This window comes from Myotis nattereri, assembly GCF_964212035.1.
Source record: "Myotis nattereri genome assembly, chromosome: 8".
Lineage (NCBI taxonomy): Eukaryota > Metazoa > Chordata > Mammalia > Chiroptera > Vespertilionidae > Myotis > Myotis nattereri.
Genome location: NC_138083.1, coordinates 69,069,301 through 69,092,325, shown reverse-complemented (window position 1 = coordinate 69,092,325; position 23,025 = coordinate 69,069,301). Strand labels below are relative to the sequence as shown.

General features: G+C 55.6%; 1 protein-coding gene across 1 annotated transcript in view; it reads right to left on the bottom strand.

The window, feature by feature from the left end:
* CDH22 (cadherin 22) overlaps positions 1–23,025 on the bottom strand; it is a gene marked incomplete at its 5' end in the record, with an annotated part of 68,841 nt that overhangs the window by 6,986 nt on the left and 38,830 nt on the right. Inside the window, 4 exons of the mRNA XM_081096560.1 lie at positions 2,811–2,928; positions 3,045–3,166; positions 13,726–13,862; positions 22,525–22,778. Coding sequence (XP_080952686.1) covers positions 2,811–2,928; positions 3,045–3,166; positions 13,726–13,862; positions 22,525–22,778 — 631 coding nt within the window. The remainder of the gene's footprint in view (positions 1–2,810; positions 2,929–3,044; positions 3,167–13,725; positions 13,863–22,524; positions 22,779–23,025) is intronic.

Below are 23,025 nucleotides of genomic sequence, written 5' to 3'. Positions count from 1 at the left end.
AATTTGGGTTAATTTCTTAAAAGCAATGGGAGGCCATGGATTGGTGGGTTTTAAGTGATCTAGTGACATGTCATTTATTCATTCAACAGTAGATACTAATTGAGCACCCTCTACATGTCAGGACTATTCTAGCCCCTGAGGATACAGTAATGAACAACACAGACATGGTCCCTGCCCTTGCTGAGCCTATATTCCAGACAAGGAAGTTTCTAATGTAAAATACAAGAGTGGATGTAGAAGACCAGTTGGGAAGCTATTGTGTGTTTCAGGTGTGAGATAATAGCGGTGGTGGAGGCACCGAGAATCAGACAGATTTGAAAAATGAGTGGCTGGCTCTGGCTCAGCTTCAAATTTCCAAGCAAGAACAGAGGAGAGGAGAGGGACATTTGTTTCCCAGGGTTGCTGTCTTGGCCACGGAGACATATGTTTTGAGAGCTTTGGTCCCTGCCACTCCTTCACCCATAAAGAGGGACTCCCTGAGCATTGTCCCTGAACCCCTGAGCTGCCTCCCGGGCTGTGGCTGGTTTCAGCTGGGGAAGCCGCTGGCCAGCCCAGACCCCTACCCCAAACTTCTAGGTGGAATCTGCGCCCAGCACCGCATGCATCCATCTGGCCTGACATCTATCAGTGTCAGTCCCTGGCTGCAAAAGCAATATTTATAAATCACGTTTCCAAACTGGCTACAAATTTGTACAAAGAAACAGATGGTTTGGGGTAGCCGTTTGTCACCCTGGATATTTATACGGTGAGGAGGAGGGGGCGTGGCACACCGCGGGAAGGATGGGGGACAGGAGGAGGAGACCTTTCCTTGTTCCTACCAGGGGTCCCCCCAGGTAGAAGCTCTGGTGGCCTCCAGGCAAAGAAAGGCATTTGGGGGAGAACCCCAGGCCCCTTGGTTGGAAAGACTCATGCATTTGGAAAGGTCAAGCCAGGGTATTTGTGTCTCCCGAGGCCTGCTCAGGACACCGCTGGAATGATGAGAAGGCAGGGCTATGCCGGTTGTTAAAATATGGAAATACTTCTACAAAGGTTTAAAGAGCCACAACTCTGAGCCCCTCAAGTCCTTCCCTGAAGCCTCAGCCTTCCCCCCAGGCACTCCCTACGGTGACACAACCAAAGCCACCAGGGGGTTCAAGCCTGGCCCAGCCAGGGCTCCAGGCTCCTGCTCCAGGTGACTTACGGTCAGTGTCCTTTCTGGGGCGCACTAGGTGTAAAATGTTTTTAACATGACTCCTAGAAATATGGATGGGTCTGGCTACAGAGCCCCCTGAGGTCTTTCCCTTTGTAGGGAAGGGGTGTAAAGGTATTGGGGATGGTCCAGGCTTATTCCGGGGTCAGAGGAACCAACATGGTCGGGACCCTGGCACCTCTCTGTGGACATCTCCTCCTGGTCCTGTTACTCACTCACGCCAACCAGGCAGGCCTCCTGTTCCTGGAGCATCCCAGGCCTATTTCCACCTCAGGGACTTTGCACTTGCTGCTCTGTCCACCTGGATCATTCTTTGTCCAGTTATCTGCATGGCTCACTCCCTCATTTCCTTTAGATCCCTACTCACTACTGATTCCTTCAGGTGGCCTTCCCAGACCATCTTATTTGAATTAGCTTGCACTCTTACCCTGTTTTATTCCCCCCTGTTTTGTTTAATACCTTTTATTGAACACCTACTATGTGCCAGGCACTGCTGTAGGCACTTAGGAGCCAGCACTGAACAAAATGAAGTCTAGACTCTTATGGCTATTACATTATTCCTCCCACTCCCACGGCCACTTACATCCCCAACATATTATTTATTTGATTCATTTCCCTTCACTAGAATGTAGACTCCAGAGGGCAGGGATTTTTATCTTGTTTGCCATGTATTTCCAGAGCCTAGAACAGTGCCTGACACAAATGCTCAATAAATAGTTACTGATGAAGGAGCTAACATGTTCTAGGTACTCACAATACACCTCAGCAGCCCTCATCTCCCTGGGGGCACCTAGCCACCTGAGGTGGCAGGCATGGTCAGCCCCATTTCACAGATGATGAAAACTCAGGCTTACAGATGTGCCAACCTTGTCAGAGTTGCATAGAGTTACCAGCTGAGCCTGGGAGGAACCCAGGTTCCTCACTCCCAGCCCATTGATCACCCAGTCTGTTTCTCAAAGGTTCAAACTTCAAATTCTTGGGGAACTTGCTGGGGCACGTCTCATAATGGGATCAGCTCAGGCTGGGCGGGCAGTTTCCTTTCAAGGTAGTGAGCTAAGGCAGGAAGTACACTGGATCTGAGACAAGCATGAGTTCAAGTCCCAGCCTCCCCACCGACTCCTACAGGGCCCTGGGCGGGTCCTTGATCCTCTTAGAATCTCAGTTTCATCACCTGCAAAATGGAGGTGGGCTAAGGAAACCACCGTAGGGTGGCTGTGAGGATGCAAAGAGCAATGCAAGTGACATAAAGCGCTTTCTCAGCTGAAGGGTGTGTGTGTGTGCATATGGCTTAATCAACCTTCACTTAGGGGCTCTTTATGCCCTGGCTTCAGACCCACCCCCTCCTCATGGAGTGCCTCTCTGTGTATTTCCATCTCTCACTCTCTACCCTTGAGATGCCCCCTCTCCACTGGGCCACCCACCCGCTGCTTGTTCTGCAGGGTTTGACCAGCGGCCTGGGTAACAACAGCTCCAGCTTGGCCCGGACTTTCTGTGTGACCTTGGGCCCAACGCTGACCCTCTGGGGGTGTCAGTCTCTCCATCAATAATGTGGAAGGAAGGCAGTTAAGTTAGGCTCCTCCCTCCATGCACCCTAGGATTTGGGGGTTCAGAAGTAACTCACCTTGAATGTCGAGCAGAGAGAAGTGAGGGTTGCTGGGGGCTTCAGGCACCAGGCGGAAATAGAAGCGGTGCCCACCCTGGGGCTCGTCTCTGTCCACCACGCTGATGGTCTGGATGAGCTAAAGGTGAGGAGGGGCAGGGGGCTGACGTGAGGCCGAGCCCCCTCGGGGCTTGGATAGAGGAGCCCCTGGCCAGTCCCGGCAGCAACCTGCAGTCCCCAGCCCCTGGGCGTTACCTGGCCTGGCTTGGCGTCCTCACACACAGCTGCCTCGTAGGGAGTGGCCAGTTCTGGGGGATTGTCGTTCACGTCCAGGATTCGGATCCTTAGGGATGCCCGGGAGAGCTGGGCATGATTGTCTGTAGCAAGAGCGCAGGAGGAGGGTGACAGGTATCCAATATGGGACCTAGACAGGCCCCCACCTGCTGCTGGACAAGGTCAGGCAGTGGAGTCACACTGAGAGAGACTTGTGGGGTGATCAAGCTGGTACCAGGATCAGGACTGAGGACATCTGGCACAAGTGGGTTATCACCACTGTCACTGTCACATCACCATTGCCATCACCATCACCACCATTAGGTGATCACTGTAGCCATCACCATTACTGTCACTGTCACCATCACCACCAGTGCCATTAGCATTGGCACCACAGCCTTCACCACGGTAACCACCAATACCACCCAGGCCATCACCAACACCATCACCATCTCCACCCTCATCACTGTTACCCTCGTCAGTGCCATCACCACAGCTCTATTACCATCACTATTAGATCACCACCAGCTCTACCGTCACCATTAGAATTACCACCACCACCACCACCACCACCACCTTCATTATCTCTACCGTCATCACAAACACGAAGGCCGTCACTATCACCACCTCACCCCCACCACATCATCAGCCCCACCATCATCACCATCACACCACCACCCCACTCCCGCCTCCAGCAACACTACCAGCACTGTCGCCAGCTCTGTCCATCACCATGGAGTGGACAGAACACACCTGGAGCAGTCATGCCCATTATTTCAGGCATCCTTGTAGAAACCCTGTGGTTTGGTACAATTATATCCCCATGGTGCCAAAGAGAAACTCCAACATGGAAAAGTTTAAAGATGTGGTCAGCTGGCAACTGAGCCCCAAATCTCTGTCTTTCAAGACCTGACCCTGAGAGGGTGTGACAAGTCCACCTCCGGTCTCGGCCTGGGTCCTCAGCAAAACCATCAAGTCCCCACTCCTCCCACTGTGATGCCTTTGAGGTCAAGGCTTCTGTAGTATGACTTCAACTTTGTGGGACACGACGCAGAGTAGGTCCTAATACATTTGTTGAACAAATGAATGAAACCCGGAAGGAGTCAGATGGAAAGAGGTTTGAGTTCCCGGCAGGGCTCGGTCCTTGACCCTGTGCTTGATCTTGGGTAAGACCTTTCCTCTCTGATACGAGTTTCCACACCAGAGAACGAAGGGAGCATAGTGATTAAGGTCTAGAACTCTGGAGCCTCCTGGTTCTGATCCCAACACCATCACTTTGTTGTTGTTAATCCTCATCCCAGGATATTTTTCCTTTGATTTTAGAGATAGTAGAAGAGAGAGGGAAAGGCAGAGAGAAACATCAATGTGAGAGAAACACATTGATTGGTTGCCTCCTGCATGTGCCCGGTCCAGGGCCCAGGCCAGGAAGGAGCCTGCAACCAAGGTACGTGCCCTTGACTGGAATCGAACCTGGGACCTCTGGCCTGCAGGCCGATGCTCTATCCACTGAGCCAAACCAGCTAGGGCCCAACACCGTCATTTAGCCGCTGTGTGATCCATGAGACGTGACTTGTCTTCTCTGTGCCTCAGTTCTCTCACCAGCAAGAGGGGGTTAGTAGCTATGGGCTGGCTAAGGGGACAGACTGAGTTACTATCTGTAAAGCCCTTGAAACTGTGCATGTAACACAGCAGGTGCTGCATAGGGATCTGTTGCATAAGCAAACACTCGCAGGGCTGTTCAGCAGTGACATCAGGTGACTAGGATGTTGGGACCCCTCACCCAGCCTGTCCTCTCTGAGCAACACCCAGAATGTTGGCCCTTCCTAGCTGCACCCAGACCTCTGAGTGCTCACTGGTGCCCGGTCCTCCGCTATCTTAGCCGTGAGTTCATTCCTCTTCAAGGACATCCTCTGGGACAGGAAACTACCCCCGTTCAAGCAGGGATTCGAGGGCTGGGTCTTTGGCCTGCCTGGCAGGGAACTATTCTGGGGGCAACCTGGAAGCTTCCAGGCAGCCAGGAGCCCCGGGAGTTTTGGGGGGAGTGGAACTGGTTGGCTGCCTCTTCCTCCGAACCCCGGGCCGCTGGATGTGGACTGCAGCTGCCTGTGTGTTGATAGAGAGGAAGGGAGACGGGGAGGCAGGTGCAGCCACCTCAAAGGAAGCGGGTGAGTCTTTAATTAACTCAGACCCTGACCCCTCTCTGGAGCTCCCCTTAGCCGGGGGCACCTTATCCTCTCAGCTCACTCAGACCTGCTGCTTCGGCGATTAGGGGGTTTTTTCCAGGGGTGAGAGATAGGAGTCGTGACTGGGAATGCCGGGAGAGCCGTTATTTTTAAGAGCGCGGTGTTGGAGAACTTAGACAAACAGATGGTGGTGCTTTCTGGAGTCGGGGAGGGTGAGGCTGTGCCAGGAACAGGCACCTCTCTAACCGCGGAGGCAGAGGGAGGGTAGGGGGGCACCCTCCCCTGCAGTGGGGGCGGCACAGGGACCAGAGAAGAGACAGAGTCCTGTGGGCACGCAGAAAGGAGCCCTCAGGACAAGCTCCCCGTCCGTGGGCAGCCACCCTGCGGGAGGACTGGCCACAGCTGGAGAGGCCCCTATGGCACCGCTTCTTTAGGTCCTGCTGGTATCTCCTCCCTCTTCTTTTTGACACGTTCGTGCTTTGTTGTGATATCATTGTCATTAATGTGGTGTGAGCTGAAGGTGTACAATGTGTGAGGACCTGATACATGTATAGATTGTGAAATGTTTACACGACACGGTTAGTTAACACGGCCTCCTTCCCGCCCCGCGTAATTACCATTCTGGTGCTGTTCCGCCTTCCCTTTTAAAATGTCACAGGTCACCTCCTAAGAAAGCCCTGAGCCCTTGGGCATGAGTGAGGGTCTCAGATCTAAGGGGCAGGGCAGCTGAATCAACTGGAGGAGGGGAGCCTCTACTCTGCCAACATCGCCACCTGCAAAGCTTATCCCAGGGACCCTGAAATTGGGGGCTGGCCTGGAACCCCCAGAGCTTGTGGGCCACCCTGAAATCAAGAACCAGTGCCCCTGACATCACAGCAGTCTCCAGCCGGCTGCAATTAGTCACCTGGGAAGCCTTTAAAACACACAGATGTCCAAGGCTTGGCCACTGCCATTTTTTGTTGTTTTTTAAAAAATATATATTTTATTGATTCTTCACAGAGAGGAAGGGAGAGGGATAGAGAGCTAGAACCATCGATGAGAGAGAAACATCGATCAGCTGCCTCCTGCACACCCCCCACTGGGGATGTGCCCACAACCAAGGTACATGCCCTTGACCGGAACCGAACCTGGGACCCTTCAGTCCGCAGGCCGACGCTCCATCCACTGAGCCAAACCGGTCAGGGCAGCACTGCCATTTTTTTAACAGCTCCAGGAGCCCAGTGTGTAGCAAGGGCTGCCAACCACCGCCCTGGAGTGACTGGCAGGTGGGGGAGTCCAGCCTGATGTCTCACCTCTGACTGCCTTCTTCCCAGGTTAACATCATTTGTAAAAATTGATAATAATAATTCACACGTTTACCACCTTAAATATTTCTGGTATAAAACAAGGAACCCACCCATGCATTAATCTTCACCTCTGTGCAGGACTTCCCAATTTATAACAAACTTTCTTATCTATGACCTCATTTCATTCTCGAAACAACCTGTTAAGGAGGTCTTGTTAAACCCATTTTGTAGATGAGAAAATTGAGGCCCAGAAAGGGCAGGGCTTTATCCAAAGCCCCAGGCGAGTCAGCGGCAGAGCTGGGTTGGGTTCTAAGTCTCCTGACTCCAAGTCCAGTGCTTGGTCTAGGTACAATGCCAGTGGGCTCTCTAGCTGCCTGGATATTTGTCCATCCAGAGGCACCTACTGCTCAGACCCAGGCCCACAGTGACCCCACCCAATGCCCAGCAGCAGGTGCCCTCTCCAGGGGCCAGATCCCCCCTGGGCCTCCCCCCCGCCTTTGGCATCTCAGTTCAGCTGACTGACATGCAAATTAGTTTAATTATTTCTTCTTCTAAAATAAATTATATTTTGCAGTAGCTGCAATATGTTGTGTCAGGCAAAATTACATTCAATATTTTTAAACTAATTGATGCAGCCTTGAGGAAGGCTGATTGACAGCCCAGAGCTGAGCAGGCCTGCAGCCTTAGCGATTCCTAAATTAAAATTAAACGTGCTTCGGCCTGGTGGTTCTTCCCTGTGCTGGCTCCCCATTAATCTGGGAGGCGGCAGGTGACGCCCTGGGGGGCCGAGGGGCTGAGGGGCCCAGCAGTTCAGTGGGTGCTTCAGGAAGAGACCAGACTTGGGGCAGAGAATGGCTGTGCAGTGTGGGTGGGCCTCTTACACTTTGCACCCCGGGTCCCTTATGCATAACAGATGGAGGAATGGACTGAGCAATTTGGAGCTGAGACCTCTGGTTTTTGCTGACAATTACGGATTGAGCACCTTCTGTGTACCAAGGACACAACAGTGAGCAAGACCAACATGGTCTCTCAGTCTAGTGGCAGGGACAGACATTACTCCAGACCCTGAAAAGAGCTGAGGGATAAAGTTCAGGAGCTGTGAGAGCATGGAGCAGGGGGCCCCGCCCTTGGGGGGAGTGTACAGGGATGTGTTCTCTGGAGTAAGTGACCTTTAGGTTGAGATCTAACCAGGAAGTAATGTGAAACACACTGTTAAACCAATCAGGTGAAGTCCTGATGACCTTATTTAAACTGGCCTCTTACTCTCCCACCTGACACCCCTCCCGGCTGTATTTCTCCCCACAGCACACATCAACACCCCATGTTTCTACCTGCCTGCCTTGCCCATTGCCCACCTCCCCCGCTAGGAAGCCAGCAGAATTTTTGTCTGTTGTGTTTACTGCTGTAACCCCAGCACCCATGTGCTGCGGGACCCTGTTCCTGCCTCTATCGCCGGACCAAGGTTTTCTCATCAGTAAAACAAATGGAGTTGGACTTGGAAGTTCTCCGTGGCTGTGAGAGAAACAGAAGCCCAGAGAGAAAGAGAGATCGAGGCTGCAAGAGTGGGAGAGAGGAGATGAGAGTGGGAGAGGGAGGGAGGGGCAGCTCCGAGGTACCTCCTTCCCGCTCACTGGCTGTGGTGGGGGCAGGAGCAGAGCTGGACCCTCTTCTGCACCATCTATCAGCCCCTCCCCCTCCCAAAGGAATTAAATTGCATCGAAAAACACCAGCTCTGATTAGAGCTGGCCAGCTGGGCAGGAAGATTTATCATCCCAATTACCAGCCGGCCAAGACAAGCAGGCGGGACGGTGAGGGGGGCTGGGTGAGCAGGTGGGGGTGCTCAGGGGAGGGGCTTCAGGGCTGTCACGAGGGGACTCCGCGCACGCCCTGCCCTGTCCCCACTCATCTCCAGTGGAAGTGGGAGGTCAGGTGCCCTTCTCTGTCTCTCCGGGACTTTGATGATCTGTTTGGCTTCCCCAAGGAGCCTGGAGGCTTTGATCTTGTTGGGGGGCGGTTCAGTCCTCCCGAGGGTAGGGGAGGATGTCTGGGTGCAGTGGGGGCCCTAGAATCGGGGCTGTGGGGAGGTTTTCCTCCCTAGGGCTGAGTGGTCCTAACGTTCTGGGCGGTCCTGTGGAGACTCTATGGGCATCACGAAACCCTTGTTCCAGGTGGCATGTCAGGCGGCTGAGGTGGCAGAGGATCCCAGGGGTTCCCTAGCCCAAGAGGAGCCCAGGCCCGATTTGCACCCCCTGGTGATGGGGAGGTCACTGCCTCCCAAAGTGGCCCCTCCATGCAGGGCTGAGCCAAACCTCTTCTCCACTCTCGGCCTCCCTGGCACTTCTTCCACCCGTCCTGGCCCTGCCCGCCCGGCCGGCCGGCGTGCCCACACGAATCTAAGCCGGGTCTTCCTCGCAGCCCCATCTTTCTCCTGCTCCAGGCGCGTCCCCTCCTGTCTGCCCTCCCCTCTGAACCCGAGCGAATGTTGGGGACCGCACATCTGACTAGGTCAGTCTTCTGCTCACCGATTCCTGCCGTCTCCAGGAGCCGCCCAGCTCACAGGACATCGGTGACTTCTGCGTGCTCCCTCGCCCCGCCTGCGCCAGCCTCTCCCAGCCCAGCCTCGGCCGCCCCGTGTGCTCCTTCTCAGCAGGCCTCCAGGCCTGTGCACACAGGAGCCTCTGTGTTGGGAGCACCCGGCCCCCCTTGCCGCTCAGAAAGGCTTTTTTGGCTTTGGAGACCCAGCTCAGATGTCCGCTCCTCTGCGAAAGCTTTCCTGCCTCTCTCCCTCTGGCTGGGCACCCTCCCCGCTCCTCCCGAGTGCCCACTGCCCCCTGATTCCACTCACTGTTGACATGTCTCTCCCCTGCCCACTGTGAGCTCCCAAGGTCAGTGGCTCTGTGTACCCCCAGGTCTCCGTGCCCAGCCCTGGGCAGGCGGGTGAGGGGCCCCGAGAGAACGCTGGTTGAGGGAGACATGGTGTGCGAGGGTTCTCCCTGGAGGAAAAGTGCTCTCTGCCCCTCAAACCACTGCAACCCCTCACCCCATCCCTGGTCCTTCCTCCAGCCCCGCAGGCACCCCTATCTTGTCCTCCTAAGGAGCACAGGCCTGGGAGTCAGAAAGCCACCTCATCGGTGGATTTGGGCAAGTTGCTTCCCTTCCCTGGGCTCAGTCTCCCCAGCAATGAAATGGGCTGGGGGTGAGGAGGCTGGAAACCATCATCTCCGACATCCCTCTCCCCTCAGACTCGTTCTCTGGCCGTGAAAGCACCTGCTGTGTGTCAGGAACTGTGCTAGGCGCCTTCCGTGCGTGAATTCTAATGCACACAACACGAGATGTTTTATATAAAGCACTCGGCATGATAAAGCTTACAGCATGCCGTCTGGCATATCGTAAGCCTCAAATAAATAGAAACGGCTATCGCTGATAGTTATCCAATGCGGTACCATTTTACAGATGAGAAAACGAAGGCAACGAGAGGGGTGTGACCTGCCCAAACTCACACAGCTGGAAGCAAGCAGCAGAGCCCATTCCTCTCCATCATGTCCTAACTGGTGGGCGCGCCCATTTAGCCATTCATTCATTAAACATTTACACTCGCCTACTACCTGCCTGGCCCGGTGTGACTGCTGCAGACACAGACGAGACCCTGCCCTGGGAGAAGGCATTGTTTCCTGGGGAAGAGAGACTGACTGAATACTCCCGAGAGCACATTAGAAATCACAACACACGCTCTGGGGTAAAGGGAAACCGGGGTGCTGTAAGACGCGACTTGGCTTGGGGTGACTGGGATGGGGAAGCGTCTGGCTAATGCTGAAGGCTTGGCTCTCCTGGGCACGGATGCCTGCCCTCCAGACCAGCCTAGGGCCTGCCGACCCCGGAGGAGGGAGCCGGATGCAGGCCCCGGCACCCCACCCCCCTCTCTTTGAAGGCTGTCCCTTTACAACTGCCCTTTCCACCGAAGGATTCAGACACAAATTGTACTTTAAATTCAATATCGGTCATTAATATTTCATGATTACAAAACGTTAAAGATAATGTCAGGGAAGGAGCGTCGGCATAGGCGGAATGGAGAGGGGAGACAGCATACTAAGTGGCCTGGGAGTCTGGAGGTAATCCAGTGTGACAGGCGGCGCTCCCACCTCCCACGCTGCTCTCCGAGGGGCTCGCGCAGCTCGGCCGCTGTGTATAAATATTTCCCCTCTGATGCTTGTCACCTTACGTTTGTTGCACCCAGAGCAGGCGGGCATGGTGACCCCTGAGCATCCCCTGCTTCTGTGGAAGTCAAATGGATGCTTCAGCCCGAGGCGCAGGAGGGTAGGACCCTCGGCACTGCACGGGGGCTCCCGCAGCTGCCAGCACAGGCCTGGGGGGGAGCCCTGGCCGCACATGGACTCACTCTGTGACCTTGGGGCCATCGCTGTTCCCCCCGGAACCTCTGCCAGGCACCAAGGAATTATGACTTGAGGGGCAATGGGTGAGAGCTGGGCTCTGGAGTCAGACAGGCTGGGGCTGGAGATTTGGACCAATGGCTTCACCTCTCTGAGCCTCAGTGTCCCCGTCCACATACTGGGGATACAGCAGGCGCGACACCTCTTAGTGGGAATATTCAGTGAGCACGTCACTGTACAGTGCCTGGCACAGAGTCGGTGCGTAAGTGACGTGCGTAGTCAAGATCGATAGGTCCCACTAACTGAGCACTTAGTAAGCCCTGGGCTAAGCTCTCTCCTTGCATTTTCCTACTTAATCCCCCACCAGCACTGTGCAGTGGGAGCCATTCCTTCCCCCACTGATGAGTATCCTGGTGAGGGCTGGGCAGGGGTTACGGAATGCAGCTCAGAGGTGGGGGTGTCTCTAGCCCAGTGACCAGTCTTGCCCTTCCCCATGGTCAGTAGTTGGGGACTGGTGGGTGGGACAGGGGTGGGCACAGAAAGCAGCGAGTACCAGGGGAAGGGGGCCCACACAGCAACACTATGTTGGGAGCCGGGTAGACTTGGTCCAAATCCCAGCTCTGTCACTGCACATCCGTGGGCACGTCTCCTAACTTTCGGAGCCTCAATTTTCCCAAAGTAAAATGGGTGCTGATCTGTTACTGATTATGATTCGAGAAAAGTAATTGCTAGAAAGCGACCAGTCCTGAATGTGTATTAGGTAAACACTGTAAAATGTTTATGGGGGAGAGTCCCTCACACTCTTCCTCTGGTGGCACGGCAGCGATGCGGCCTTTCTATGCTACTCTAGCTGCTCTCTGACAGGGACCCACTTCCCCCAGGAGCGGCTGTGCTGTGGTGGGCCATCAGGTGGTGTGACGGCTGCTGGAGGAGATGTTTGTGGGAGGGAGAGGAGGCATCTCTGTCCAGCAGCCTGGCCAGTCCCCCTGGCTGCCCAGGGAGCAGGTTCAGGGAGGCAAAGGGGGAGCTGTCTTCCCCCCAGCCCGGCCGCCACTTCCTCTCCAGCCACCTTTGTTATCGGCCTTTCATGTGGTGGCAGAGTGGATTCAAAGGCTTGGGAGCAGCAGGCACTGAGGTTTGAGCCAGCTTTGTATTTTCTTTTAAACTGAAGTTGAAAGAGACGAAGGGAACTTCAGCCTAGGGACTTCCTCGGCCCCAGCCCTGGGATGGCTGGTGGGGCCTGCAAAGTGGGAGGGCAGCTGCGGAAGGAGGAGAAGGCAGGAGGCTCACAGGGCCAGGAGGGGCTTGGGGCCTAGGAGGTGAGGAGGGGAGTTTGAAAATTGGCTGCCTGAGGCTCAGAGACCGAGGACTCCTGTTGTCATGATTGCTGACTGGCGGCTCTGCTGGCTTCTGAGACCTTGACAGCTGCCAGGGTGTGGGAGCTTGGAGAGCAGGTCGGGGCAGCCTCGTGGGGCTATGGCGGAGGCCTGCAGCTGCCCTCTCCCCTCTCCTGCGGCTCCGTGAATCCCTCTGCTCTTAGCTCCTCACCTCAACGGCCTTACTTATCTGGACCCCATGGCTCAGGACTCCCCGCCTTTCTCTCCCAGTTCACACTCCTTCCCAGAGGCACCAAAGTGTGCCTGTGACACACACACACACACACACACACACACTCTCACACTCTTTCCTCTTCTGGAAACTCAGGCCAAGCACCTGGGAGCCCTCTTTGACTTCTCTCCATCTCTTAGTTCTACACCATCCTGTGGCAGGTCCTGCTGGCTCTCCCTTCATCCTGTCTCTGAAAGCTGATCACTTCTTCCCTCCTCCATAGCTCCTGCCCTGGGCCAGGACACTGGCGTGTCCTCCTTGCACCCTGGCATTTGGCTAGCGGATCCCTGCTTTCCATTCTCAATGTAGCAGCCAGAGGCACCCTGTTAGACTTCGTCCCTTCTCTGCTCAACTCTCCCCACCTCACTTGGAGTAAAGGCCGAAGACCCTACAATGACTGACCACTCTGCCCTCACTACACACTGGCTTCCTTGCTGACCCTCCAACAGGCCAAGCAAACTGCCACCTCAGAGCATTTGCACTGGCTGTTCCTCCTGCCGGAACACTCTTCCCTTAGATATCAGCATGACTCCTCAGTTTACTGAGGTCTCTGTTGAAATGCCTCTTTCCCAGAGAGGCCTTCTCTTAAGAGAAACAACCCCCCCAAGCCCCTGCCTTTCCCTGCTCTCTTCTCTCCCTTGACTCGATGTCCACCTTTTCTCTCCATTTGTTCACAGGCTCGCTTCCCCCAGGAAGACAGAAGCCTTGTCTGTCTTGTTCAGGGCTGTATCCTCAGCCTCTAACACAGGGCTTGATATGCAGTGGGTGCTCAATAAATGCTGAGGGAAGAAACCAGCCTCAAGACTGGCCCTGCTATTTTGGCCTGGATCCTTCCCACATTTCTCTGTTCCTGCCCATTGACTTTTAAAAATATATATTTTTATTGATTTCAGAGAGGAAAGGAAAGGGAGAGAGAGAGAAACATCAATGATGAGAGCCATTCATTGTTACCTCCTGCACGCCCCCTACTGGGGATTGAGCCTGCAACTGGAGCATGTGACCTGACTGAGAATCAAACCATGACCTCCTGGTTCATACGTCAACACTCAACCACTGAGCCACAGTGGCTGGGCCTGCCCATTGACTTTTGCTTTCCTCCCACCCTGCCATCTTTGCAGGGTTCTTCCTCTTTGCCCCGCCTCACCCTGCCCCCCAGCCTTCACCCTTCTCTCCATCCTGCCCCCTCGCCCCAGCTTACCTGCCTCCATGGCCAGCACTGTGATATTGTGCCAGCCGGCGGTCTCACGGTCCAGTCCCTTGCCCGTCACGATGGCACCTGTGTCCGCATCGATGTCGAAGATCTGGTCCAAATCCGATTCTCGGTCAATGGCATACCTGATGGAGGCAGGGCGGGGCTGACTGAGGTGCCCCGGCACCAGATGGAACCCACACCATGTCCCTCGCCCCACCCTGCCCTATCGCCAAGAAGGACACCTGCTTGGGAGGCACAAGGAGCAGAGCAAGCCTTTCCACCAGAGGAGGGTAGAAAGGTTCTGGGTTTGCATCTCAGCTGCACTGGGTGCCTGCTGTGTGCCCACTGGCAGCCTCAGCGTTTCTGAGCCTCAGCCTCTTCACTGGGTAACTGGGCTAACGGTTGTTGCGAGGGCTGGAAGTAGGCAGAGTCACTGAAGGGAGTTAACACTCGCTGGGTATACGATTCTTATGTTTCTGTAAGCAGTGACCCTGGAATTGGGCCTGAGAAGGGGGAAGCTGTTTATGGGGCAGGGGGAACAGAAGGTGCAAAGGTAGGTGGTGAGAATTATTCAGGAAAGGGAAAATGATGCAAAATGGTTAGAACTGGGAAGGGGAGAGTTAGGCACCAGGACAGGCAGGGCACAGGATTCAGAGGTTGGACAGGGACGGGGGGGGGGGGGGGGGGGGGGAGGCAGGAGAAATTCTGAGCAGGGAAAAGGGGTGGGCTCTGGGTCATGAGGCTCTCTGGCTGCCTGGGCGTGGAAGGCCCCCGCCCCCCCAATCAGGGACTTGGGCGAGTGATGCTGCATCTAGTGGGTCTGGGGGAGGAGCCGCTGGCTGCCCACTCCCGCCCTGCCTGCACAGCATGCAGGAACTAATCTGCGGCTTTCAGCTGCCCAGTGAAAAAGCCCTTTGTTCTGCCATCTTCCCGGGCCTTTGTGTGGCGGCTCCAGGCCTGAAAGGCCCGTGTCCAGCACATGTCTCGGGCGGCAGCCCAGAGAGGCCCCGCCAGCGCTGGCTGACGCTTCCTGAGCTGATAACGCAGGCGGGTGCCGCCAGGCTGCGTAGCCCACAAAGGCCTCGAATGCCAAGCAAGGGCTCTTTGTGCGGTAGGACAAAGCCGCCTGGTGGGCAGGGTTCAGCCCGAGGCTCTGCCCCTGTCCCCCCCCCCTCCCCCCGCAGGAGAAGAGGGGACCTTTCCCCACCTCCCAGAGGGGAAACCAAGGCCCAGGGAGGCGAGGCCACCAAAGCCCTGACATGACCCTTCAATGGGGCCTTGGCTGCATTACCAAACTTCTATGGGCCTCAGTTTCCTCATCTGCTGAATGGGGATGATGACAGACACCCAGTGGGACTGCACAGGTCTGAGAGGAGTCCACTGCTACTTATTCTGTCTGTGTGACCCTGGACAGGTCGCTGGGCCTCCATGGGCTCTGTGTGCTTACCTGGGAAAGGGTGTGACTAATGCCTGCCACTGGTGTGGACTGGAGGAGGGGATTCACAGATCTGGGCATAGGTGACAGCCCTTCTTATTAAAAAAATTAGTTAATCCTCACCTGAGGATATGCTTAATTTTTAGAGAGAGGGGTAGGGAGGGACGGAGGGAAGGGGGGGGGGGAGAGAGAGAGAGAGAGAGAGAGAGAGAGAGAGAGAGAGAGGAGACACATAGATTAGTTGCTTTCTGTACTGTGCCCCAACCAGGGGGTGAACCTGCAACCTAGGTACATGTCCTGACTGGGAGTCGAACCAGCAACCTTTCATCACGTATATGTGACGATGCTCCAACCAACGAAGCCACACCGGCCAGCGCTCTTCTTTTCATAGTTACTGTGGTCGTGGAGCTGAGGGCTGTGGGAAACGGCGAAGGGCTGTGCACATGGCCATAGTAGGCAGTGCAGCCAGTCTCCTGAGTCCCACTTGGTGCCTTTCCCTAACCCTAAACTGCTGAGCCAACACCGGCCTTGCCCCTGACCAGCCTCGGTCCTCGTGGGTGATTGTGTGTGGGAAGGCTCAAATAGTTTGCAGCTTGCTTTTCCTCTAGCCATCCCTCCATTCATTCCTTTACGCCCAGCCATTAACGGAGTGCCTTCTCTGTGCTGCTCTGTGCTAGGCCCTGGGGATAAAGGGGCAAATGAGACAAATGAGGTTGTGCCTGGCATCCCGTAGGGCTGATAGGATCTCCCTGTTTTGCAGATGAAGACACTGAGGCTCAGAGAGGACACCTGCCAAGCGTAAGACCGCCAGTATGGTTATGAAGGTTGTGTCCTGACAAAGGTGCCAGGCTGAAGGGGGACGAGGGGGTGAAGTCCAGCCAGTGTCCTGCTTGCCAAGTCGTGTGTCCTCGCCCAGGGAGCATCTTCTCAAGAGTGCCATATGGGCCAGTGATGACCCTGTCCAAGGTTGCACAGGGACTGTCACAGAATTGGGATTCGTACCTGCATGTGGGACTCTAGACCAGAGTTCTTTCTAGCTGTTGACCCATCCACAGCGGCAGCCGTGGAGCCTCAGGTCCCCTTTGCCCCCAGCCCGGCCCTGTCAGATGTTTGCATCCAAAGAAGGTAGAAGCAGCCTCTGAGTGTCAGCTCAGCTGGAAGGGACTATGGAGACCTCCTCCTGAATTTTCAGGCAGGAGAATGGAGTCCAGGGGAATGACACAACCTGGGGCTCCTGATGAGGGGGTCAGGGTTGGGCATGAGGCAGGGCTTGTGGGAGGATGCCCACTGCCTCCTCCTTGCTTCTCCTCGCCCCTCGTTTCTGCTCACTCGCTCCTCTCCTTTCCCTCCTCCGATCTTCCTCCCCCCAGCTTTTCTCTTTTGTTCCTTCCCAGAGAGGAAGGGGGGCCTGGAATCTAAGTGGAGGCAGCTGTTCCCAAGGCCAAGGGGGAGGGGCCGCTATTAACCAGCTAAAGACTTGGGGCTGCAGGTCACTGTGGCTGGCTGAGCCCAGGTGTTTTTGTTCCAGCTCAGGGAGCCAGCCAGTGAGTGGGAGGGTAGGGGGATGGGCACAGCACGTGGCAAGGAGTGTGGCCTGACAAGCGTGGGGGCAACGTGGGGTGGGCAGAGGCGTGTGTGCCACACGTGCAGGGGCATGAGTTGTGTGTCTGGCCTGCGTGGTGGGTGGAAAGTGTGTGTGACTTGACTAGGTCAGTGGTGTGCGTGTCTGTGTGTGTGAGATACTGCGTTACAGTCAGCAGAGCAAAGGTTTAAGAGGCAGCTGCTCAGCCCTGAGTCTGGATCCAGGCCCAGGTTGACCCAGGTAAGTCACTTCCTTCTTTGAGCCTAATTTTCAGCAAAATAGAGATGATAATCCTACCTGGCCAGTTGGGAGGATTAAATGTCGAGCTGGAGTTCCAGGAAAATTACTTCGAGAGTGAGAATTATTGTTATTCTAATTTTTATTCAGAAATGCCTGGCGAGGGGTACACAGAAGTCCCTCCAACCAGTGTGAGGTCTGCGTGCTTTGGAGTGGGAGGCGCCATGTATGGACGTTGGAGAATTGCCAAGTGGCCTGAGAAGATAGGAGGCTCCCTTGGGTCTAGAACAGTGGTCAGCAAACTGCGGCTCGCAAGCCACATGCGGCTCTTTGGCCCCTTGAGTGTGGCCACGAAGTTTCAATCGCACTGTATGTGTGCCCGCACGTGGTATTTTGTGGAAGAGCCACACTCAAGGGGCCGCAGTTTGCCGACCACTGGTCTAGAAGATTCTGTTCAAATCTCACTATCCTGCTTCTCGTTGGTCAGCCAGGACCTGGAAAGCAGGAAGGGGACCAGAGCAGGCGGGCGTGGGGGAGTGCGGTGAGAGAATGTGGCATGTCAGCTAGTGAGCGCATGCCCACACGTGTGCAAGGGAGGCCTGGGGGGTGGGGGGTGGGCAGGAGTGCAGATCTGGTGCCCACCTGCCTGGGTTTGAAGCAGCTGTGTGACCTTGGGCAAGTCATTTAATCTCTCTCTTCTTCAGTCTGCTCCTCTTAAAAATGGAGATGGTGATAATGATGATGGTACCCACTTCACAGGCTGGCTACAAGCGGGGGGCACCCTTTAGCTATGAAAGGGCTGCCTCTCCAAATCCAGGGATTTCTCTCTGCTCACTCCCTCCTGCCTGTGACTCTTTCCCTCTTCCCCCATCACCCTTAAGGCACACTTCAAAGCCTATACAAGATGCCTAGACATTTGTATGTGGTTAGTACTGGTTGCAGAACGAAGGGGAGAAACAGTGTCCAGACCACCAAGGAAAATGGTAATATCCAAACATGTAATCCTCCCTCCGGCCCTGGGAGCACCAAGCACAGAATCTGGAGCCTAGTAGACACTACATGCCCATTCTTTGAGTAAGTGAACGAGGCAGGTGTGATCACGATGCCCGTCTTAGAGATGGGAAAACAGGCTGGGAGTGGGGCAGGTATTGCCCCCATGATTCTACAACTGAACTGGGATTCAGACCAGATCTTCGTGATCCCAAAGCCCACGCCCGTTCTGCCGCACCCACTGTGGAGTGCTGGGAGCGCATTGGGGTTCTCTCCCTCGGGTCCGGGGTGGGCTTTCCTGTTTCTGGTGTTCAAAGGAGACTCACACAGCTGCCTCTTCCAGAATTGGGCCCATCGGAACACTTTCCTTCCTCCCTCGAGAGCTTTATCCAAGGCTGCCCACTGACGAGGGATAAAGCCCCACTCCCTCACCTGACATCAAGGTCCTTCACAGCCTGTCCCTGTCCTCATCCCCCAACTCCTCACGTGAGCTCATCTAGCTGATCTTCCTGCTCCTGAATGTAACCTCCTGGCTCCATGATTCTGCTCCTACCCCCTGGCCCTCACCATCACTCCACCCCGGGGTGCCCCCTTCCTATTCCACTTCATCCTTTTTGGCCCATTGGGGCCACCTGGGGGAAGCCTGTGTTCACGTCTCTCCTTGATGAGAGAGAACTCGCCCCTTCCTGGAGCTCTTTAGTCCTCACGCCCCTGTCTCAGCCCAAACCCACTCAGACTTAGATCTGTCACCAGACTCATATATGTGGCAGCCTAGTCTTCCCGTTGACCCATGTCTGACTCATCTCTGTGCCTCATGCACTGGGGAAGCACGGCACAAGTTTGGTCACTGCGTTAACCACGGAGAGAGTAACAGCAGGGGCGAAACGGCAGGAGGATGGACTCAAGAAGGGACAATCACGGGTTAAAGCCCATTCCTTTCCCTTTCAGGATGAGTGACACTGGATGAGTCACTTCTCCTCTCTGACCTTCAGTTTCTTCAGCTGTAAAACGAATAAAATAGACTCTGAAGCACAGATGCAACCCTATGTGGCATCTTCCACTCTCCCTTGCTCCGGGACTCAGAGAAACCATCCTGTACATGCAGTTCTGTATTTCCCAGGCGCCTACTGTGCGAGGCCAAACCTCCCAGGATACCACTTCATGCCTTCATTTCCAGGAACACACGATGCTTGTTCCTGCCTCAGGACCTTTGCACCTGCACTCCCCCACATCTTTGCATGGTTGGCTCTCTTTTACCGTATGATCTCAGCTCATTTATCAACTCCTTGACAGCTCAATCCAAATAGCTCCCTGTGGCGTGCAAACCCCCTATCCTACGACTCTATTTCCTTCATAGCTCTTATAAGCAACTAGAGGCCCAGTGCATGAATTTGTGCACGGGTGAGGTCCCTCGGCCTGGCCAGCGATTGGGGCCTATTGGGGCCTGCCGAGGCGGGGGGGGGGGGGGGGGAAGCAGGAGAGGTTGGCTGTGGGAGCTCACTGACTATCAGGGGGCAGCTCCTGTGTTGACTGTCTGTCCCCTGGTGGTCAGTGCATCATCATAGCTACTGATCGACCGGTTGTAACAGTCGGTTAGGCTTTTATATATGTAGATGATCCCATGTATCACTTGTTGACTGTCTCCCCCAGGAGAAGGCAAAGCCCATGTGGTCAGGGATAGGGTCATCACCATTTCTGCATTTCCTGGAATAATGCTGGACACGACTCAATTCATAGGTGTTGGCTGAACCCATGACCCTAGGAACTAGGGAGCTGGGATATAAGCCAGGCCCTCGGTAGCACGTGTGGCCTCTGAGGACCTGTCTCTGTCTCCCCAGCCTCTCACTGGCTTCCTTTTCTGTTTGTCTCTATAGACTGGGCACCCTTCTCCAGCTCTGCCCTTGGCTGAGTCATCTCGGTGGTGTCCCCAGGCCTGGCTCAGGGCCTGGCATGGAGGAGGAGTTGGGTAAATGTTTGTGGTGTTAAATTGGACCTGTCTCAAGGTTCTCACCGCCTCCACATCTGAGGAGCCCCAGGGAAGGGGCCAGAAGGAGAGATGAAAGAAGGTTTCAAAGTTGGCCCTTTCAGTGCTGATAAAAGCAGGCGGGAAGGGAGGGGCGGGAGGAGGGAGATGACTGAAGGGGTACAGAGAGCGATATTGGAGAGGAGGGGAGCAGGTGGGTGGGAGCACTGATCTGGGAGGCAAGGAGTCGGCTCCTACTCCTGGCTCTTAACTCACTGTGAGAGCCCAGGGAAGCCTCCTCTTCTCTCTGGGCCTCAGTTTCCTGGCAAATGGTGATAATGCCCTCCCACCTGCCCCAAGGTCTGGGGCCCAGCCAGAGGCTGAAGGGGAGGTTGAAAGACTGTGCCAACAGCCTGGGTGGAAGGGCGTTGGAGGAGTTCAAAGGCAGGACAGTTGTGGCCACAAGAAGGGTACAGCCAGCCCAGGGACAGTGTCTGAGCTCCTCAGCCTGCCCTGGAGGCCCGTCAGATTTTACCTTCGCTGCTCACTCCTCAGTCCACTGTAGCTATCACAGCCCGCTCTTCCCTAGGCACACAACCACTCCTCTGCCTCCATACATCTGCACATGCCGTTCCTCTGCCTGGAATGCTCATCCCCTCATGTTTACATCTGATCAGATCAGGTACTCAGCCCAGCTCCATTCCTGTCGCCTCTAGGACTTGGTTCCTGAGCCCAGAGGGTATCGCCGGGTCTGGGAGCCCCTGGGCAGTTAGTAAGATGGTGTCTGTGTCCTCACCTGGGGCTGCCACATAAGGTTGCACAGGTTGCGTGTGCATTGTCCCTCTCCAAGACAGCTGTCACACAGATGAGAGGGCTTGTTACCCGTCTGGATTCGTGTCAGACTAACTTCCCTCCCCACTCTCTCCAGTGCTCAGCACAGAGTGGGGCATATGGTGGGCTCAGAGGTCATTCACTGACTATGTACAGGGGCTGTAGCGGGGACGCAGGGGGCTCCAGAAACTCCTTCTCATCTGTGCAATGGTAGCCATTCCCTCCACCCTTGACCTCCCCCACTGGGTCAGGTTCTTCTACAACCCTTTCCCCTTTCTATTCTATCCGACCTTCTTCCAACCAAAGCCACAGTCAGGGGCTCCCCAACCCCGTCTCCCCTCCCCTCTACCCTCCTGTCTCCATCCCGGCTCTGCCCCACTCTCTGCCTGTGTCTGTTTCTATCTTGCCAGGGAGGTCCATGTCTCTCTTAGCTACTCTTGTCCTCGTTCTACTGGCTCTCCTGTCTCTCACCTCTCTTCCTCTCATTGTTTGCCTTCCCACATCTCCATGAGTGTCTCTCTCTCACTGTCTCTTTCCTCAGTCTGTCTGTTTTTACATTTCACCCTCTCACCACACATTCAGTGTGTGTCCACTGAGTGCTGGGCATCGGGCCAAGCCCTGAGGATACAGTGGTGAACACACAGGCTAAGGCCTCACCCTCATGGAGCTTATCTTTTCATGGGAGAGACAAACAAAATAATTAGAGAACAGGCAGTGTGTTAGATGGTGAAGAAGGCGAGCAAGGACCATGGGAAAGAGGAAAGGCGATCTGAAGGGTTGGGGCTGGGGACGGAGGTGGGGCTGAAACTGTAAAAAGGGTGTCAGGGAGGCCTCACTGAGGAGGCCTCGCTCTTGAGCAAAGACCTGGAGGAAGTGAGAGGACAAGTCCTGGCCGTGTTCGGGTGAAAACATTCGGGCGGGGGATCAGCAGTGGCAAAGGCCCTGAGGCAGAGGTGAGCTTGGTGTACGAGCCCTGAGGAGGCCAGCGAGCGGGGAAGGAGGGCTGTGTGTGGGGGTGCCTGAGAGGTTTACTGCGAGGCCACATCTCACAGGGTCTGGAGGTCACTGTCAGGGCTTGTTCTTATTCTGAGCCAGAGAGGTGAGGGCGTGGGGCAGAGGAGGGCCATGCTCTGATTTACATTTGAGCTATTTCAACCTGGCCCTGTGCCCATTCTAGATTCCAGAGGGGCGAGGGCAGGAGCAGGGAGACCCGTGGGCAACTGTGACAACCCTGGCGAGAGAAAGAGGTGCCAGGCTCACAGGCGGCGGGAGGGGGTGAGTAGTAGTCAGATTCTGGATGTGTTTAAAGTGGAGATGACAGAGTCGGCTGATGGCTTGGAGGGCGATGAGAAAGACGGGAGTTGAGAATGTCGCCAACATTTTTGATGGAACTGGAAGAAAGGAGTGGGTTTTTTGTTGTTTGTTTGTTTTTCCAGGAGCAGTTGAGAGCTCAGTTCCAAACGGGAGTCTGAGGTGTCTAGGGGTGATCCAGGGAGCAGTGGAGAGGGAGAGGTGGGGCAAGACAGTGGAGCTGGGAGTCAAGGGCACCTCCACTTGGCCCTGAGTCCCTGGCCTATCTGTGACCGACCTCACACGGGCTTCCTTTGTCTCAGAACTCCAGCTGTGCCCTCTCTCTCTCTCCCCCCTCCCCCCAACCAGCGTCTCCTCCTTCCCTCCCGACCCAGCCCCCTCCCGCTTGGCCCACACGAGTGCAGGGGCGGTGGCTGGAGAGCAGGCAGCAGGCGTGGCCCCGGGCGGGGGTCTCACCGGACGGGCCGGTTGGCAGCGTCGGGGTCCCGCGCAGTCACCACGCCGACCAGGGAGCCCACCTGCGCGTCCTCCTGCACCTCCAGGAGGCCGGAGGGCGGCCGGAACTCGGGGGGCTCGTCCACATCGGTCACCGTCACGCGCACGATCGCCTGGTCGCGGAATGTGCCCAGGTCAGCGAAGCGGGGGTCCACGAACTTGTTGAGGGCCTCCAGGACCACCGTGTGCACCGGCTGGGACTCGAAGTCCAGGCGCTGGAGGAGGAAGCAGTGGGCCAGTGAGCGGGCAGGGTCCCCTGGGGCCCTGACTAACCTCCCCCACCCCCAGTCCCGAGGTGGACCCAGAGGGAGGGCTGGCCCCAGGCCATGTGCGGACCCACCGCTCTCTGGTTACAGGTCCCTGCAGGACCCTCTTGCCTAGGGACACAGACACTCTGGGCTAAACTGTACTAACATCCTGACTTTCACTACTCAGCACGGTATGTTGGGACATTTCATTTCT